At 38.9% G+C, this 21,648-nt stretch overlaps 1 protein-coding gene across 3 annotated transcripts in view; it reads left to right on the top strand.

Annotated features, from left to right (window-relative positions):
• Positions 1–2,345: 2,345 nt before the first annotated feature.
• PDE3B (phosphodiesterase 3B) overlaps positions 2,346–21,648 on the top strand; it is a 177,025-nt gene continuing 157,722 nt past the window's right edge. For all 3 annotated transcript variants that reach the window (XM_060303477.1, XM_060303479.1, XM_030831481.2), the window contains exon 1: positions 2,346–3,660. In XM_060303477.1, coding sequence (XP_060159460.1) covers positions 2,680–3,660 — 981 coding nt within the window. In that variant the 5' untranslated portion in view covers positions 2,346–2,679. The remainder of the gene's footprint in view (positions 3,661–21,648) is intronic.

Below are 21,648 nucleotides of genomic sequence, written 5' to 3'. Positions count from 1 at the left end.
AGCTAGCTGATTCTTTTGGTGCATATTTTTAGTTAAGTAAACTGATGGTCTTTGGTCACGTCCTTACATTTTATTTTGCAGTCCTCGCAGGTGCTGGAGTTGGTGTCTAGAGGGATGCACTCCAACTAAAGGTTATTGAAGAAGTTGGGCTTTTAGCCTCATAAAGACCTGGGAAGACAGTTCAGAGAAGGAGAACTGGGAAGTATGAAGAGGGCTTTGCATTTTATTTTCCAGATAATAGTCCTTGGATACAAATCCTTTTATTTTTATTTGTCAGCACTGAGAGTTTGCTTTAGTTTGGTGGTACAAATAATTCAAAGGTTGCTGTTAGCAATCCTTGGATCCTAAAAATAGCTATATGTTTTTGGCATATAGAAATCAGAGCTTTTTAAGACTGGAAGGGATTTTAAGATCATCAAAATTAAATTGCTTCATTTTACAATTGAAAACACTGAGGCCTGTAAAAGTTATGTGACTTGCTTAATGCTGGACATGAATGGTTGGGCCAGGACTAGAAATGATGAAATGGATTTCTAGTCCACTACTATTTACATTACCATGCCTATGCTATCTCAGCTGACAACCTAAGCTTTTAAAACAACAACAACTTTATTTATTTATTAACAACAACTTTAATCTGAATTTGTTCTGATTTTCAAAGCAATTTATTATTTCCTATGACAATTTATAGTGGGCATTTCAGTGATGCTGATACTAGTTTGTCATGCCCTTCTGTACGAGCTCAAAATGTATCCATCAAGTTTCCTATTTTAATCTTTGATTGGTAATGATGAGTTCTGTTTATTTTTAAATACATTTTAAAATGTATTTGCTGAGTTCTGTTGAAATGAGATTTTTTTTTTTTTTTAATATTCAATTGTCATGGTGGAAAAAAGATCCCTTGGATTTTTATCTTTTAGGGCAAGCATTTGACTAATCAACTTGAAAACTCTATTAAATATTTTTTCCTTTACCCAAGAGGCAGACAAGGAAAGGGAATTCTGGTCTTTTTTCATCTTGGTCAAATTCTTGTGCTGATTTCTCTGTGATTTCTGCTATGCATTGTGAACTATGACCATATATGAAAATAATCTGTTTTAGGTCATGGCTGTGGGCAAAGATTAATTGGTGAAAAATGGGCCTGTTTGTGGGATTTACCACACAGTAAGGTTTCAGATCTCCCTGGAAAAATGTGGAATTAGCTCTTTGAGAAATGAAGTTCTGTCATGAGGTTGAAGGGAGAGTTTTGGTGGAGGGAAACACAGTTCACTCTTTAAGGCGTTATGATTGGTTAGATTCCAGAGCAGTCCCTTCGGTACAGCAAAGTTCTTCCCGCTTTCAAGTCAGCGTTTCCCACACGTAGCTAGTTTCACCAGTAATTCACAGATAGCATCTTACTTGGCTTCTTTCATGGCCAACGGATCCAAACTGGGCAATGGTCTTGGAGAGAACTCCTAATCCGCCCATTCCCCATCTCTAGAACATGTAGTTACAGTGAAAAAGCCTTCCATGGGGAAAGAACTTTTCGACAGCAGATTTTCTATGCTCCTTGAGATGGATGCAGATGTCAACCAGTGCGTTATGTTTGACAAGGACGCAGGGAGGATGGAACGGTAGTTCCTTCCCTATGAAGATGGTTCTTGAGGAAGACAATCTCGGTAGTATCTACTAGGATGCTCCCAGAGAGCGCTCCACGTGCATGCTCCTCCCTAAAAGCCACTGCAAGGGCCTGCTGCGTGGCCCAAGAATCCACGTTGCTGTTGAGGTCAGACCTAGCCACAGTAATCAAGGTTTCTTCCCCATGACCTTGGTGGTGGCTGGCCCTTTACCAGGTCACAGCTCGGCTCGGACAGTCCAAGGGTCCACCCTAAACTGGGATGAGGGTAGAGGCACGACCCGCCGCCTCCCCCACCTCAACTCGGTTTCTCTACTAGACACTCCCCTTGGGAACCGTAAACATCCTCTTTCCCTACGCCCCGGTGGTGAGCCTGCCTGGGGTCCGTGACTTACCCCCAAAGGGAACCTGCGCGCCTGGGGTCCCAGGATGGCGGGCTTGCCCCCTTCCACCCGAAAAGGACTCCTCCCGTCTCTCCCAGCCCGGGCGGGTCTTCGGGCGGCCGCGGCCGCGCTCTCCCCAGTCTGGGGACACTTAGTCGGCTGGGGTCCCCAGCTCACTTCCCGGAGGGCGGGCGGCCGGCAGTGCGAACTGCGGAGCGGGTGGCGGCGGGACTGGCCGGGGCGCGGGCGCGCGCGGGCGGCTGGCGGCGGGCGGGGCGCGCGCCCGGCCCGGACAGCCGCGGGGGAGGAGCGCCCGCCAGCCGATCGCGCGCCCAACGGACTAGGCTAAAGCCGTGAGGTAACTGTTGCAGCCCGCGGGAGCTGAGAGGCAACACCGAGGCTCCAGTCCCGAGAAGTGCCCGAGGGAAAAGGAGGGGGTCCTGCCGCAGGGGTCCCAGGCAGAAGCCCCTTCCGCCCCTCTCCTCAGCCAGCATGTCGCGGACCCCGCCGCTCCTCCGCCCGCGCGGCGGGGACCCTGGGCCACGGCGGTGGGCGCAGCCCTGACGCGCTGCCGAGCCGGGGGGCTCCTCGAGCGCGGGGGCCAGGCGGGAAGGAGCGCGAGCTGCAGCTGCGGTCCGAGCGGGGCGTGCCGAGCCCCTGCGGCCACCCCGCGTCCCGGCCATGAGGAGGGACGAGCGAGACGCCAAAGCCATGCGGTACCCGCAGCCGCCGGACGGGGCCGGCTCGCCCCTCGAGAGTCTGAGGAACGGCTACGTGAAGGGCTGCGTGAGCCCCCTGCGGCAGGACCCCCCGCGCGGCTTCTTCTTCCACCTCTGCCGCTTCTGCAACGTGGAGCTGTTGCTGCCGCCGCCGCCGGCCTCCCCCCAGCAGCCGCGGCGCGGCTCTCCCTTCTCCCGGGCGCGCCTCTCGCTGGGCGCCCTGGCCGCCTTTGTCCTCGCCCTGCTGCTCGGCTCGGGGCCCGAGAGCTGGGCTGTCGGGGCCGCCCGGCTGCGGACCCTGCTGAGCGTCTGCTCGCACAGCCTCAGCCCCCTCTTCAGCATCGCCTGTGCCTTCTTCTTCCTCACCTGCTTCCTGACCCGGACCAAGCGGGACCCCGGGCCGGGCCGGAGCGGTGGCGGCTCCTGGTGGCTGCTGGCGCTGCCCGCCTGCTGTTACCTGGGGGACTTCTTGGTGGGGCAGTGGGGGTCTTGGTCTCGGGGGGACGGAGACGCCGGGGCCCGGGCCCCGCACACGACCCCGGCGGTGGCCGGCAGGCTGTTCTTGGTGCTGAGCTGCGTGGGATTGCTGACGCTCGCGCAGCCGGGGAGGCTCCGGCACAGCATCCTGGTGCTGCTCTTCTCCGGCTTCGTCTGGTGGGTGTCCTTCACCAGCCTCGGGGCACTGCCTCCAGCCCTCCGGCCGCTGCTTTCCTGCCTGGTGGGGGGCGTCGGCTGCCTGCTGGCCCTGGGGCTGGATCACTTCTTCCAAATCAGGGAAGCTCCCCATCATCCTCGGTTGTCCAGTACCGCGGAGGAAAAAGTGCCTGTGATCAGACCCCGGAGGAGGTCCAGCTGCGTGTCGTTCGGAGAAACTTCAGCCAGTTCCTATGGCAGTTGCAGAATGTTCAGGAGACCTTCATTGCCTTGCATTTCGAGAGAACAGGTATGTTACCAGAAAGCAAAGTTTGGTAAGGAAGGGAGGGAGGTTTTATCGCTTCAGTTCCCGAGTTGAATTAGCGTGTTTGAAAGCATGTTTACTTTCATGGTGAAAAAAAGACAATTTTTATTCTGAAAAGAATTCCTAAAATACAGGAAGCTTTAAAAAAAATGCATAAGTACCATTTATCTTTGAATAGAAATGAAATAGCAGACTAAGCATGTCTCACTTTTTAAAGAGTTTGTTAATGTAGTAGATGCGTTCTCAGAAGAATGAAGTGAATTATTTGAAGTATAATAGATTGACTACTCCCACTTTGGCATAGTCTGATGTGTAGCTTTTTGGTGACATTTATCTGTTGCTGTTATAATGGTGATGTCTCCCCAAAGAGAGCGTACAGCCATTAGAATGAGTGGAGAAAAAAAAAATATATATGCATTCTAATCAGTGTGGTTTCATTATTCTTGATAATTGAGAGGACAAATCTGAGATCTCATAATAAAAAGAGAAAACAGTGGTGAGTTTTGGAAGAGACTTGTTAATTTAGATAAAAAGACTGTTGGAGATAATTATAAGAGATTTCTCCCCCACCCTCCACCCCAAATTTCAGCAGTGTAGGCTAATATAATCTTTTACAGACTAACTCATGGTCCTGTGTGTTTGTTGCATAATTAGGAGAATGTTGTAACAGTTTAACCTTTAAACTTAGTAATGTTTGGAACTATGCCAAAAGCATTTGTACAATTTCTTTTCCTGTAGGTTTATGTGCTTTTGCGTTTTAAAAAAATGGAAATCATCATTAGGGAAAGAGTGTCTATTTTTGTATAGCCTAGGGAAATCTTACATGTTCTACATCACTAAGAAACTCACCAAGTATAGCTGCTGTTCACAGAGCATTTACTAAGTGCAAAATCCTTATATTGTCTTAAACCCTCACAAGGACTCTGTATGGTAGGTGACATTAATCTCAAGTTAGAGATGAGCAAATTGAGGCTTATAGAGATTATCCAACTTCACACATTTAGTAAGTGGCAGTGCTGGGATCTGAACCTAGATTTTTCAGTTTTCAATGATGTCTTCTAAGCAACTAAAAGGATGAGTGTAGAGGTTTTCCTTAAGTAGGAGAGTAAGAGTCTATACTATTGGTTTTCAATCTTTTCGATTAGTGATATGCTTTACACCAGCGACCCAATATATTTGAAACAGAAGTTTCTTATTACTACATCTGATGCTCTTTGCTCTTCAATATAATCTACAAGCTATTACACTATCCGTAGTGCTCAAAGAGACAACACCTTGCTCTCTGAAAAGTGTTTTCAGAGGCTGCTATGTGGTCTGCAGTTATTTGGCCAAATGCTTGAAAAAAATTGTTCAAAAAGTATCATGGCTTTTGTTTTCTCAGTTTACTGCCAGTGATAATAGACAATGCTCAGAATAATGTGTATCAAGAGAAAAATTGTCAGGAGAAGATTCACTGTAGAGCAGAGTCATATCAGCTATTTTCATAGACTGGAACAGCGTTTGACATTTGACTATTTGCAAATATATTGTATTTTTTAACACCAGGAAAGTGTTTTAGCACAGTTTCATCACATTTGTAAACAATTTTCCTGAGCTTAGCAGCGTTACAGTTTAACGTAACTTAATTGCAATATGTTGGCCTAGTGAATTATGGGTGTTATCTTATAAATTGAAAACTCCTGATCTACTTGATCCTGATCTGGTTCTCTTTCCATCACAGCAACATTTTTTCAGCCGTTAACTAGGTGCGGCATTGTTATGCTAGACTTTATTAGTTGTATTAGAGGAAAATATTGTGCTTTTAAAATTTGTGCTTTTAAAAAGGGCATATTTTATTAGTGCAGAAAACCCTTATTCACATTCCACTATGAATAGGAACATTTTCTTGGTGGAGGGGGTCTTAAATATATGCTGATAGTTCAAGGGTTTATACATGGTTAATGTTCAGTGTCATAACATAATACTCTTTCGGCAATACTAGAAACTACTAGATATTTTTAGCTTGGCAGAGGCTGTAATAAAAATTTTTACTTATGCTTTTTCCTGAAGTTTAACAGTGGATCTGTGGTTTAGTTTGGAGGTATGTTATGTGAAAGAAATTAAGTGGAAACCAATACTTTTATGGAAGTAAAAGATCAAGAGATTTTCTAATTTTCAAAGTGCTAAACTTTGTATGTGATAATTGTAAAGTCACTCTCTTGTTTCAGAAAGTGAAGGGAGACAAACGGTTTTGGGTAGAAGCTGATATAGGGGAAAGTCTCCTGGATTCATAGAGGTTCAAGGGTAAAGTCTTAGCCCTGCCGTCATATTGGAAAAGTTGGTGAGCCTTTCCGAGTCTGAGTATCCTGTCAAATCAGGGGATCCAGTAGGTGAATTCTATACCACCTTCCAATTCTAGAATTCATTTCTTTTAGTTAGTTTACACTTTTTGTAAGGTATAAATAAATGTATGACTAAAACTTCAAAAGTTAATAGATCTTGAAGTTTTACTTAAATGTTTAATGTTGATATTGCTAGCCTATATTTTCCAAGGTGTGATAATTGGAAAGTATGAACAAATATTCTGTATTATTTGAAGAGAAAGAACTTTTAACACGTATATTTGGACTTTCATTTGTGGATTGATAAAATTATTACGCTTTCATTTCCTTAAGAATTTAAACGTTTTTATTAACATCTTTGAAAAACAATTGAAAACTCATATTAATTTAAATGTTTTTAATTGTGTGAGAGTAGATTCAAAGTAATTTTTAACATTTGGGATGTTATGTTAGATACTGTATTGAAAAATAGTGGCATATGTTTGTAAAACGTATGGTTTTTCATAATTAGGTTTAAAGTTTAGTTACTGCTGACTGTGTTCTACCTTGGTGGGTTAATGGAAAGAAGCACTAAGTTTGTAGTATATTTGTGAAGAATCAGCTGAGACTAATAGGAAGTAAAAAAAAATTTTTTACATCTACATGAGATGCCTTGGCCTGAATTTAACAAGCTACATTTCTATGTCATTTTAATTATACATTCTACAATGCAAATTTCGGCTGTCAACCAGATCATTTCATGTGTGATAGGCTAGGTAAATATAAGGTTTTGAAAGGCATAAGTCTGTGTGTGAGATATTTTTCTATACCTAAAATGCTGAGTGCTTTCTAAATGGTTAGGTAAATATTTAAAAATTCTGTGGCTTTAAAGCCCATAAATATTATTTAAAGTGTTAATTTTGTTTAATAAAGGATACGCATGTAGTATGAAGCCTTTTTAAAAAGATTTTAAAGTTTAAGTGATTATTTATTCCCCTAAGGAATCTGCAAGTCATAACCCACCATGAATTTTTTAAAGAATACTGTGGAATTTGTGAAATTTAATGAGTGAGTGTTTTATTCTAATTTCATGTTAATATTTTGTAGTGAAACATCAGCCTACGTAATATTTTTATGCTTTATTTTGTAAATATTGTATGTACCCTTGCCATCAGAGTTATCTTCCAAAAACACAGATTTGATCAAATCACTCGCTCTGTTTTAAAAATCTCTTATGGCTTTTCATTGTCCACAAAATAAAGTTCATGCCCTTGACCCTTGCTTGCAAAGTCTTAACCTGCTCTTGGCCTTGTTTTGTTGTTTTTGAAAGCCCGTTAGCAGTTATGGAACACCTCCCCACATCCATCCACCGCTCTAGCTATTTGAGGACTGCTTATTGTTACTGACGTGTAGACTTTTTTCTTTTGATTTTACCATTCACACTGTTTGAAATCTCCTTTAAGAAACATATAAGATTAAGAAGTGTTTAGACACTACAGTGATGTTCAGACTAATGTATAAGCTGAGAACAAAACTCCATCCTAGTAGAGTTGGCCGGGTTTAAAAATAAAAGTTGACAAATCGTGTCAAGCAGTGATGTGGTGATGTGTGATAGAATATTTTCATTATACCACATGAAATAGTAACATCTCCATAGTTTGTTTTCCCACAGTGAGTGGAAGGTAAATAGGGCCAACCATAAGTAAAACTTTGACTTTAGTATAGTTTAGTGATGTTTGTTTTCATTGACCTCTGATTTTTTAATCCTCCTCAGTGGCAGGCGCTTCTCTGATTCTTTCCTTCTTCCCTTTCAGTTACCAAGTCAGCCTGTTTCCCTAGCGCATTCTCCTGCCTTCTTATACCCCACCCAAAGCAGGAAGAATCTATACTTGCTGAAAAAGTTTATTTCAACATAAATATGTTTGTATAGATATAGAAGAAATAGAAGAGATTTGGAGTTTATCCAATTGAAATCTGCTCGTTTTACAGAAAGGAAAAAAATTCAACTCCAGAGAGAGAAGAATATTGTCTCTAGGTTATGCCACGAGGTTTTGGGATACAGGGACTAGAACCTAGGTCTTGACTCCTAGTTCAGCTGTACTTTCCATTAAGAGCATATGCACCTGCAGTCATAGTTTTCCAAGGCTGTTCTTAATTTGCCAGATATCTCTAATTATGTGATAAACAATGCCCCTGAGTAAAAGCGGTTGAGGGTGGTGGTGGAAGAGAGGGGAGTGAGAGGTAGGAGGTACTCTTGAAATCACATAGTTCATGATGACCTTGAAGATAAACTTGGTACCTGATATCATTATTTCAGGGTGACTTGTCAGGATGCAGCTGGTCTGAAACTCAGGTGCCTTAAGAGGCCAGCCACATAGCCTATTTATGTTATACATTGGGGAAGGAGGGGGGGTAAGGAAGAATGGAAGTGAACCGTTGCCTACTTTGCCTAAGGGCTTTCAGTTTAAATAAAACAAACTGAACAACCGTGTTAGCCAAGCAAAACTTTAGAAGAGCTGGGTTCTGTCCGTGGGTAGTTCCTGACAGTTTATAACTGTATATAATTGTGTATAAACAATTATAGTTTATAATAATTATATTGTTTAATTATATATTTAAATACATAATATTTTTATTATATTTTATTATTAAGTTTATTATAATTATAATAGTTTATAATTGTTCACCTTATTATTTACAAACTGATTCAGGTTTATTTAAGAGATTGTTAGAAACCTGTTCTTAGAACTTGGGGAAGAGGAGGGTGTTTCCCACTTTTTCTTTTACAACCTAGAACTTTTTCTCCAGTATTGATTGACCTGGAAGGTTATCTTATCTTTATAGATTAGTCCCTCCTCCATCAGATAGAGTACATTGTTTGACTGCTTCCTTACATTTCGTACAACTTGCTTTCAGTATATTTTAAATTTATTTAGTTGGCATTTAAATTTGTTAATGAGAAATGCCATACATAAGACTGTACATATGTATATTTTTATATGGTTTAAGGAAGAAAATAAAACAAAAAAAGAAAAATGTCAAGTACTTACCACTCATTTCCTTTGTATAACCTCTTTTGCATCCCCTTCTCTCTGCCCCAGAGACAACACATGTATCTTGATTTTTTTTTTTGCTGTTCATTCCCTTGCTTATCGTTATAACTCCCCTGAACATATTACTAAGTAATCTAAATAATATGTTGTCAGTATTATCTGCTTTTGAACTTTAAGTAAATAGAACCATGCTGTATGAATTCTTCTGTAACTTTTCTTTTTTCTTGACATTTGAGATTCATTCATGTTGATGTGGATAGATGTGGTTCATTTTTTTCAATGCTGTATAGTGTTTCATTGTATGAACATAATAAAATTTATCCATTCCACTGTTCATGGACCTGTGGGTGGTTTTCAGTTGTTTGCTATTAAGCACAATGCTGCTATGAAATTTTTTGTAAATGTCTCCTAGGGGCATGCACACATCTAGAAGTAGAATTGCTGAGCTGCAAGGTATGCTCATATTCAACTTTACTATGTATGATAGGCAGAATAATGGTACCGTAAAGATGTCCATGTTCTAATTCCTGGAATTTGTGGGTATGTTACTCTGTCTGGCAAAAGAGACTTTGCAGGTGGGATTAAGTTAAGGACCTTGAGATGGGGAGATTATCCAGGTATCTAGGATTATCTAAGTAGACCCAGTGTCATAGGGTCTTTAAAAAGTGGAAGAGGGAGACAGAAGAGATCAGAGAAGGAGAAGTGACAATGGAAGTAGGATTAGAGTAATATAATGTGAGAAAGACTCACTCAGTCCACCTTTGGCTTTCACAGTGGGAGAAGGCCAGGAGCCAATGAAAGCAGGCAGCCTCTAGAAGCTGAAAAAGACAAGGAAATGCATTTTTCCTTATAGTCCTCGAAAGTAACAAAGCCCTTCCAATACCTTGATTTTAGCTCAGTGAGACCTTTGTCAGACTTTGGACCCACAGAACTGTAAGATGTTAAATGTGTGTTGTTTTATGTGACTGAGTTTGTAGTAATTTGTTACAGGAATGTATTAGTTTGCATTAACTGCTATAACAGTTGACATGGGTTGCTGTGACAAAGTACTACAAATTGGGTGGCTTAAACAGCAGAAATTTATTGTCTCACAGTTCTGGAGTCTGCAAGTCCGGATCAGACTGTCCCCAGGGTTGGTTCCTTCTGAGGACTCTGAGGGGGAATCTGTTCATGCCTGTCTCCTAGCTTCTGGTGGTTTACTGGCAACCTTTGGCATTTTTTGGCTTTTAGATGTGTCACCCCATCTCTGCCTTCATCTTCACATGGCACTCTCTCCATGTCTCTTCATATAGTCTTCTCTCTGTGCCTGTCTCTGTGTCTCAATTTACCCTTTTTATAAATACCCCAGTCATATTGGACTAGTGCCCACCCTAATCACCTCATTTTAATCTAATTACCTCTGTAAAGACCTAATTTCCAAATGAAGTCACAGTCTAAGGTGTTGAGGGTTAGGACTTCAATATATCTTTTTTTGAGGGACACACTTTAACCCATACAAGTAGCAGTAGAAGACTGAGACACTCTGGGAAGTTGAGTTGTTTTCCAGAATGGTTGCACAATGTATATTCTGCTAGCAGTGAATAAGAATGCCCTTGAACCAATGATTCCTATTTAATAACTTTAATTTTTGTTAGTCCAGTGAGTGTGAAATGTATTTCTTTGTGATTTTAATTTGCATTTTTCTAATTACTAATAAGGCTGAATATTGTTTATGGATTGCATTTCTTATTCAGGGATTACCTGTTCATGTCTTTTGCCCTTTTAAAAATTCAGTAGTTTGGGGACTTCCCTGGCGGTCCAGTGGTTAATACTTCCAATGCAGGGGGTGCAGGCTCCATCCCTGGTCGGGGAACTAAGATCCCACGTAACTCATGGCCAAAAAACCAAAGACATAAAACAGAAGCAATATTGTAACAAATTCAGTAAAGACTTTAAAAATGGTCCACATCAAAAAAAAAATTAAAAATTCAGTGGTTTGTTTTTTCTTGATTCATGAGTTCTTTATATATTTTGGACATTAATCCTTTATTGGTTATTTGGGTTGCAAATATCTTCTTCCAGTTTTAGTGGTGTCTTTTGATAACTGAGATTCTTAATTTTAATATTATCAAATTTACCAATCTTTTCCTTTAATGGTGTGAGACTTCCCATGTCTTGTTTATAAAACTCTTCTCTATTGGAAGTCATAAAATAAACTCTTATATTATCTTTTCAGAGTTTTAAAGTTTTGCCTTTCAAATGGTTTTTATCCACCTAGAATTGATTTCCATGTATAATGTGATACAGAGATCGAATCTCATTTTTTACCCGTATGTATATCCGGTTATGTCAGCACAATTCACTGAAAAGTTTATTCTCCGTTTATCAGCAATGCTGCCTCTGTCAAATGTGAAATTTCAGGGTGTGTGTGAGTCTGTATCTGGCTTCTCTGTCATGGTTCACTGATAAGTTTATGTGCCCTGTATTAATGCTACACCATTGTAATTATAATAGCTTTATAATGAGACAATATATAGTAAGTCTCGTCATCTTACAGTTTTTCTTCAAGAGTTTGTCAGTTATTTTTGGACTTTTGCTCTTCAATATAAATTTTAGAATAAGTTTGTCAAGTTCTACAGAAATTCATATTGGGATTTTGATTGCCATTGCATTAAATCTTTTGAACATTTAGAGGAGAATTTGATTTTGATTGAAAATTTTAAGTTGCATTTTCCTACAAATTTATTTAGTATAACTTTTCAAATTTATTTTCTTTGTAATATCTTTTTATTATCTGTAATATCTTTTTTATTATCTATTTATTTAATTTGTTCAGCATCTGCATTTTTGTCTTCTTTTTCATTCCTACCATCATTTGTATCATTTTTCTTTGTTTCTTAATCAACCTGGCTAGAAGTTTGTTTTTTTGTTTTTTGGGTTTTTCTGGTCACGCCATGTGGCATTCGGGATCTTAGTTCCCTGATCAGGGATGGAACCAGCGCCCCCTGCATTGGAAACGTGGAGTCTTAACCACTGGACCACCAGGGAAGTCCCAGTTTATTTGTTTTTTAATCTCTTCAAAAAACCAGCTTTTTGGATTGGTACTTGTTTTCTTTTTTTTATATGTTAATTTTTATTGGAGTATAGTTGAATTACAATGTTGTGTTAGTTTCTGCTGTACAGCAAAGTGAATCAGTTATACATATACATATGTCCACTCTTTTTTAGATTCTCTTCCTATATAGGTCATTGCAGAGTGTTGAGTAGAGTTCCCTGTGCTATACAGTAGGTTCTTATCAGTTATCTATTTTATATATAGTAGTGTGTATATACCAATCCCAATTTTCCAATTTATCTGCGCTTCCCCCTTGGTAACCATAACTTGGTACTTGTTTCCTATTTTATTTATATCAGCTCTTTTATTATTTCTTTTTTTCTTTTATTTTCTTGTTCCCTTTTTTTTTCTTTTTTTGGCCATGCTGCACGGCTTGTGGGAATCTTAGTTCTTAGTTCCCTGACCAAGGATTGAACCCTGGCCCTCGGCAATGAGAGCCCAGAGTCCTAACTACTGGACAGTCAGGGAGTTCCCTCTTGTTCCTTTTCTTAACTTTGTAATTGAGATGCTAAGCCCATTAACTTTGAGCTTTTCCAGCATATGCGTTTAAGATTATACATTTCTCTCTGAATGTTGCTTTAGTTGAATGTCACAAGTTTGGATGTATAGTATGGTTATTGTGCAGTCTGAAGAATTTTCTAATTTTCATTTTGATTTCCCTTTTGATTGACAGTTGTTTAGAAAAAAAAATTCTAATCATATGCAGGTTTTCCAGTTATTGTTGTTGATTTCTGACTTAAGTGCCTTTGGGCAAAGAATGTGGCCTAACATATGATCAGTTTTCATAAGTGTTCTGTTTGCTTGAAGAAACACATCAGTTTGTTAGCTGTCTGGTAGATAAAAGGTGTAAAATGTCCTTTTCATACCTTCTGCGTCCTTGTTGACTTTTTATCTTATTGACCCGTCAGTAACTGGACAGAGTATTAAAAAATCTCACTTTCCTGGTGTTTTCTTCAACCCCCCCCCCCACAGTTTGTGGATAAGTGTATGGAGAATAGAACTTTACAAATTGGATGGAATTACTTATCAGAGGGACAGAAAAAGAATGCATGAGAGAGAGCACATGTCATATGTTTAAAGAGTCAGTGTAAGAAAGTAATGAAAATTTGATCAGCATTAATATATATTTACAAATTGCCTTTTATATGTGCCTGCCCCTAGAGAGATACTAAGACGACAGTCACAGGATCTGTATTGCAAGGAGATCACACTCTAATTGAGATTAAAAAAATGTAAATAAATAATTACAATTCAGTGTGGTAAGTGATATAGCAGAGGTATATATAAGGTACATGGGAGCTTTAGAGAAGGAACAGCTAACTCTCTCCAGGAGTAGAGTCAGAAAGCCTTCAGAAAGTATATAACAATTGAGCTTTAATCTTCAAAAAAAGTTTCTTATTGATATAAAATGTATAAAAAATGAATTTAAAAATTTTACTTCTGTGACCTTAGAAAGAATTTTTCAAAGTTATTCCAACATAATCTCCACCTTACTGTAAATATGTTTGGAATAAGAATACTTCTTATCAACTGAGAGACTATAAAGTCACAGAAAATATACTGAGTCCAATCAGGCAAACTGTTTACCTTCAGTCCCCAGTCAATACTAACAACCAAAAAAGATGCTTAAATTTTCTATCAGAAATGTCAGTATCAGTGGTAAAAATAATATAAGCAATAAAGAAATGTAACCCAGGATTAGAAAAAAGGGATTATTATAAGATATATGTACCAAGTGCTCACTATGTGCTAGTCTCAACAACTCTGTGAAATAAGTATTGAAATCCTGTTGTGCAGCTGGAAACTAAGGTAGAAAGGTGAATTGACTAGCCCCACATCACTCAGCTAGCACACAGAAAATACCATAATATGCTAAATGCCATTTTCAGTGTATAACAAGCCCCTAAGAACTCTCCCAATTGAAACAACTAAACTACAGGTTTAAGCATTTTAGAATGTATCTTTTGAAAGGAATCACTGAGTAAGAAAAATTTCAGATCCCCAAAAAAAGAAGTGAAAGCAGTGTGGGGGAGAAAAAAAATGTTCCCTTCTTCCCTTCTAGGGTCTTTGTTTGGGCTATTAATTAAATTGATTTAAGGCAAATTAACAGGGGAAAAACAAATTTAATTTTGTATATGGGAGCCCCATAAAAAAGTGAGACTCCAAGAAGTAACCAAAGCAGGAATCTTTTATAACTTTAAGACAAAGAAATAATAAATTTGTGAAGAGTTGACGAGACAAAGGAGTCTGGGCTTGGGGTAGTGAATTGGCGAAGAAGTAACAAGGTTTGTTAGAGCCAAGTATTCTTGGCCCTAAATTCCCTATCTCTGGTGATAAGGATGGCTTCCACCCTCCTGGTACTGGGATGGGTACCTTTCACATGGGAGATTTATCTCCTGCTTTTGGGGAGGGGGGGAACAAAGGAGGGTCAGAGTGTTCTTCACCACTGTTTCTCAAGTAAACTTTAATTCAAAATAAGCTATATGCCAAGTGACATATTTTGGGGTAGCACATTCTGCTCCCTTTCAGTAGGAATCCCAAGAGGTAAGCAGACATTAAAACCAGCTTTCATTTGAAGGTTTCTGACCATCCTTAGAGACCATGAACATTTGCTTCTGTTAGATATGGCTAGACTCAAGAGATAAAACCTAGGGTCTGTCCAGAGTCAGAAATCTAATAGAAAAACTACATAAAGCAGAGACCCCAAAGTGCTACTCTTCCAGTGTAAGGGTAAGTGAGAAATAAATATGACCAAGGAGATGGGATGCAGGTCTTGTATAACCACAAGAGGGCCCTCATAGGGTTTTTGTTTGTTTGTTTGTTTGTTTTAAATTGTAGTAAAATATAAATAATATAAAATTGACCATTTTGGCCATTTTTAACTGTACAGTTTAGTGGCATTAAGTACATTCATATTGTTATGCAACCATCACCACCATCTAACTCTAGAACTTTTTTTTTATCTTCCCAAACTAAAACTCCATACCCATTAAACAGTAACTCTCTCCATTCCCCCTCCTCCCAGCACCTGGTAACTGCCATTCTACATTCTGTTTCTATGAATTTGACTACTTTAGATACTTCATACAAGTGGAATCATTTGTATTTATCTTTTGTGACTGACTTGTTTCACTTAGCAGAATCATCTTTGGAATTCTAATAGGAATTACATTGAATCCATAGATTGCCTTGAGTGGTATTTACATCTTAGCAATAGTAAGTCTTACAATTCATTAACATGGCAGGTCTTTCTATTTATTTGTGTTTTAATTTCTTTCAACATTGTTTTGTAGTTTTCAGTGTACACGTCTTTCACCTCTTTGGTTAAGTTTATTCCTAAGTATTCTTTTTGATGCTACTGTAAATGGGATTGTTTCTTAGTTTTGTTTTTTAATATTTCATTGTTAGTGTTTGAAAATGCAACTGATTTATATGTGTTGTTTTTGTATCCTGCAGCTTACCTGAATTTGTCTATTCTAATATTTTTTTCGTGTGGAATCTTTAGGTCCTCATTTAGTTAAATTTTTTTAAAAATAAAACTTAATTTTTTAGAGCAGTTTAAAGTTCATAGCAAAATTGAAAGGAAGGTACAGATTCTCCATATACACTTTGCCCCCAACATGGCCATAGCCTCTTCCATTATCAGCATCACCCGCCCCCCGCCCCCGACTGTTACATTTGTTAAGACTGATGAACCTACGTCATAATCACCCAAAGTCCATAGTTTACGTTATGTTTCACTCTTGATCTTGCGCATTTTATGGGTTTAGATAAATGTATAATGACGTGTATCCATCATTACGGAAAATAAATACAAAGTATTCACTGCCCTAAAAATCCTTTGTGCTCTGCATATTCATCCCTTACCTCATCCCCACCCTTGGCAACCACTGATCTTTTTACTTTCTCCATACTTTTGCCTTTTCCAGAATGTCATATAATTGGAATCATAGAGTACTCATTTAGTTTTTTATCTAAATTAATGCTACATATGTGGACTTAGAAACCTCAAGTGAAAATGTAAAATGGTCCCAGGTGACTGATAGAGGTAAATTCAAATTCTCTAAGGCATCAAATGATTCCCACAGATAAAATTCCAAGGATATTGAGCAGTGCATAGTCAAAAATCCACAGAACTTGCGCAGAAACAAGGCACTATGAATGAGAAGCTGCAGAAAAACGTACACAGCAAAAAAAACCCACAAAGACTTCAGAGCTTAGAGCTATTATTTATCAGATATAAAAAAATGTTTAATATGCTTAAAAAAACAAAATAGAAGCTTGGGAAAATGGTTGGGAAATAAGAATTAAAAGAATAATCATGCAGATTTGAAAAATAGAACTTCTAAAGATGAAAAAATAGCCACAGATTTAAAACCTGATGCACATATTAAATAGCAGTTGAGAGACAGAACCTGTGAACCAGAATGTAGATCCAAAGAAACTGTCCGTAATGTTTTGCAGAGAGAAAAAGATGGAAGTTAAGAAAGAGGGATCGAAAAAGTTGGAGAATAAAGAAAAAAGTTTAACATGAATTTAACTGAAGTTCCAAAAGGAAATAATAAAAGGGAAAACAGGCAATATTTGAGGAGATAATGGTTGTAAAATAGAACTTTACAGAACTGATGAAAAATACCAACTGATATCCAGAAAGCCCACTGAATCCCCAGCAGATTAAAGAAAAAGAAATCCACCCTTAGATTCCATCATTGCAAAATTCAGAACACACACACACACACACACACACACACACACACACACACACACACACACACACACACACACACACACACAGACACACACACGAGAAGTTCTAAAAGAAGCCAGAGAGAAAAAAGAAGTTACCTACCAAAAAAATGAACGGCAGTTACACTGAAAGGTGACTTAGGAAGAATGGAAGCCAGAAAACAGTTGACTGTCATTTGTCATGTGCTGAGGGAAAATAACTGTCAAAGTAGAAACCAATGTCCAGCAAAACTTTCTAGAAAGAGAACATATTAAGACCATTTCAGACCAGCAAAAACGGAGAGTTTTTTTTACCAGCAAAAGTATGCATACTTTAGGCAGAAGGAAGAACTTAAATCAAGAAGGAATGATAGTAAATATATAGGTAAAATTAAGTAGCCTACATGTTCTGAAACATTACTAGCAGTGCCTAATTTGTGAGGGGAGAACAAGCTAGAACTAAAACTAGAAAAAAATAGCGTTTACCTTGGAAGGAAAAATTAGAATAGTGAGATGATGTGAGAATCTTCTGTCTATAGTGAGAATACTAGGAGTGGAGAGACAGAGAGGTATAAATATTTTCATATGAAGAGAGGTTTGAAGATATTTCAGGTCTGGGTGTCTGAAAGGTTAGTGGTATTGTTAGCCAACATAGGCAGTATGGGGAAAGGACCTGGTTTGGGAGAAATGACAAAGAGCTTGGTTTTATTGATTAATGCATGTTTTCTCATGTGTATACTTGCTATCTCTAAATGGGATGTAACCTCCCTGGCAACAATGATCAAACATTTCTATTTTGTATTTCTCATAGTATATTTTGGAGTTGACAATGGTTATCTAATATTGTATTTACTCTTGATAGTTCCATGCTGACCTTGAGAAAAGGAAAGAACTCTAGGTGGAGATGGGTCTCAATTCCCTACTGTCTTTGGTATTCTCGTTAACAGTAAGCTGTGTTGCACAATGATGAAGCCAGACTGCTTCAGAGTTTCAATGGCATCTCCGCCACTTACAGGATATTAGGCAAGTTGTTTAACTTCTCTGTACCTCAGCTTCCCCAGGTGTAAACCGGGGGTAAAATAGCATCTGTCTCACTGATGTGAGGATTAAATGAGTTAATAACCTGTAAAGTTCTTGAAACAGTGTCTGGCACCTGGTAAGGTTGCCATGCAATATTGATGCTGTTATTATAGTTAAAATTTTCATTCTTGAATTGCTTGGTACTTCATGCCAAATTACTCTAAAATTAATGGTGGGCTTCCCTGGTGGCACAGTGGTTAAGAATCCTGCTGCCAATGCAGGGGACATGGGTTTGAGCCCTGGTCCAGGAAGATCCTACATGCTGCGGAGCAACTAAGCCCATGTGCCACAACTACTGAGCCTGTGCTCTAGAGCCCATGAGCCACAACTACTGAAGCCCGCGCGCCTAGAGCCCGTGCACCAAAACAAAGAGAAGCCCGCGCACTGCAACTAAGAGTAAGTAGCCCCCACTCGCTGCAACTAGAGAAAGACCGCAAGCAGCAGTGAAGACCCAACGCAGCCAAAATTAAATAAAGAAATTTATCAAAAAACCCCACAACAACCCTTTAAAAAAAAAATCAATGGTAAGGTTAATTGAAATTTAGATCTTTCAAGCAATCCCTTTTTATTGTCCTGAAACTCCTTTTGCAACCTGTATTGAGTAAAAAGCCTGTGCATAAGGCATAATATGGGGAAAATTCTTCCAGCGGATTGTTCAGTATTAGGACAACAAAGAAAAGATGCAAGTGATAAGTTTAAAAGAGATTAAGGGGACTTCCCTGGTGGTCCAGTGGTTAAGACTTTGCCTTCCAATGCAGGGGTGCTGGTTCGATTCCTGGTCGGGGAGCTAAGATCCCACATGCCTCGTGGCCAAAAAAAAAAAAAAAAACCCCAAGCATAATAAACAGAAACAATATTGTAACAAATTCAATAAAGACTTTAAAAATGGTCCACATCAAAAAAAAAACCTGTTGTATAAAAAAGTAAATAAAATTAAAGTTAAAAAAAAGCATAAAGGAAAAGCAACAGAAATGATTAAAAAAAGCAACTTCAAACGTGATTAAAAGGGGTAATTGGGGCTTCTTATCTTTTGAAGTTTCAGAGTTAAAGGTTAAGAACCTTTGGTCCAGCAGACGAAGAATTTGTCAACTACTGCAACCATAACTTTCTGTCCCTTAAACTTTTGTTCCAGTTTGTCACTTTGGGGTTGGAGGTACACTGGAACTTCAAACAAATGCTCTCACTCATAATTCTTGCTTCATAGTTCACTGTCTGCTAAGCATGTTGACAGTTATGCAGCCCCACCCCAGGGCTGATAAGAGGGAAACAAGGGATGAGGGAACAGAAGGAAGAGAAACGGTGTCTAAAAAAGTGACTTCTCCAACCCTCCAGCCATTATGAGGCACCGAGCTTTACTGCTTCTTCAATTTAACGCTTCGTTCCACCTTTTAGATAAAGTGCCCTGAAGATCTTTCACTACGTAAAAGGTAATGGTTTAAAGCAGACAAAAATAATTATGGGTGTGAATTTTTACAAATATATGGGGACATATTTTTCCTTAGGGGGAAAATACCTACGTATACATTAGTAAACACCAATATTTATTATTTTATAGTTTGCTTTTGTTGTAAATTAAGTACCGTGTAGAATTAACTTTACTATCTGAAAATTCATTCCTTCAGCAAACTTTGCTAAGGCTAACGTTCTGCTAGGAATTGTGAGGGCTATGAAGAAGAATCATGTATGGATATTATACCTAGGTGTTTAGTATAAGATAAAAGTGAAGATTTTATTTTAAATGAGAAAGCATTATTGTAATTTTGTAGTGTCTGAGGGGCTCAATAAAACCCACATTCCTTCCCCAAATTCTGAACAAACAGAAAAGAGTGACAGATGAGAGATCAGAATACCACCTTTATTCCTGATAAAACTCATGTTGCAGGACATGGCTTATATATGCAGACAGTTTTGCTTTCTAATCATGAAGCCCAGAGTTAAATAGACATACGTGGTCATAGAAAGGACAGGGCCAGGAACATCCTCCTTAGTTGCTAGGAGGGCCCATCCATGGAGGAGCACTGGAGAACTTCTAGCTAGTAGGTAGGCTCCCTAGAGCAAAAAGCAACAGGTAGAGTTATGCTTATGTAATTCTTTAGGCTAAACTTACCAATCATGTTAAGTTACTATTCCCCTTCTAAGAGAATAGGGGATAGAAAGAGTCCAGAAATTTAGGGAGAATTCCAACTCGTGGAAACTGTAGGATTGAGGAAAAGGCATTGCCTTTTAACATGAAAATAGGAAAAGCTATTTGTAATCCTAACAACTTTAATGCAACAGGTATTTTAAATTTTGTGTGGCCTGGTTTTTGCTACTGTAGATTTTTGCATAGTTGCATAGAACGTACTTAATTTTAAAACTGAGTCTAGGTTCTACCTTTTTTCATTTTTTCCCTCTCGACAAAATTGAGTCACTGCATTCTCAGTGTGCATCTACTCTTAACATTCAATATATTTGTGTTTATTTTGTGTTCTTTAAATGCAGGGATAGTTTCTCATTCGTTTATGTATCCCCCGTGCTTGACATATAGCAAATAATTTATTGAATTGAATTATTGCATTAAGTACTGTGCTTTTTACCACTTAACATGGCATTTTTTTCTAGTTGCTACATACTACTCATAATTCCATCATTAAAAATAACGTGAGTGGGATACCTAAAGAATACGTTCTTGGAATCACAGAACCCAGAAGCAATCTCCTCTAACAGGAGAAGATTGCTTTAAGTGAATGACAGTTTGTAGGTGAAGTTTTAGAAGAATATTCAAAGCTGGGAGAATGGAGACTAATGTAGGACCCTATGGGTTGGAATTCCCTCTTTTGCAAAAAGAGGTGGCATACAGTGATTATTTGAGGTGACATTGTAGTGGTTCAGTAGTGCTGAAAACAACTTTGATGTTACTTTTTCAGATATGCCTTACAAAAAAATGCTTCAGATTTGGTTAAAAATTCCTAGGTGTTTGAATGGTTCTCAGTTAACCAGTGTTGATAGAGTGAACACTTTCAGTGTTTAGAAGCACTTTAAAAAATTTTCTAGGGAGAACTTCACCTTCTTAATACAAATCTGCTAATTTTTATAGTTTACCAAGGAGGAAGATGGTAGTAAATTATTAGTCATAATTGTTTAGCAAACTCCAGAAATGTGATTATTTTAAACTAAGTACATTTATGTCCGGTAACCAAGGTTTATCTTGTTACAAGTAGTTTAGTTTAAATGCATTTTTGCCATGACTGTTTCTCATATGTTTAACTCTGTTTCTGCTTCCTGACAGATCTTGATGAAAATAGTTCATTATTTCCCTGATAAGTAAGGGTTGTCATTTTAAACACTGTTTCTCTTACTGTGCCGTGATACAATGATGCCCTAAGTGCCTTATAAAGCCTTGCCGTATACTAAGTGATCTCAGACATTTTGTATCTTGAATTTTTACCTGCTCATTAATAGTTATTTTGCTTGCTTCTCATTGTTAGATGTTATTTCTTAGTTATCAGTCTTTAACAGACATCTTCCCCACCTTCCCAGTTTGTTACTGATCATCAACAGTAGGTCAGGAAACTAGTTAACCAAGCTAATTGGAATTGGCCTTAAAAGTAAGGATGGAGGGGCTTCCCTGGGGGCGCAGTGGTTGAGAGTCCGCCCTCCGATGCAGGGGACACGGGTTCGTGCCCCGGTCCGGGAAGATCCCACATGCCGCGGAGCGGCTGGGTCCGTGAGCCATGGCCGC

The sequence above is a fragment of the Globicephala melas genome, chromosome 8 (genome assembly GCF_963455315.2).
Source record: "Globicephala melas chromosome 8, mGloMel1.2, whole genome shotgun sequence".
Classification (NCBI taxonomy): domain Eukaryota; kingdom Metazoa; phylum Chordata; class Mammalia; order Artiodactyla; family Delphinidae; genus Globicephala; species Globicephala melas.
Note: the sequence above shows the minus strand (reverse complement) of the source record. Positions and strands in the feature narration are given on the sequence as shown.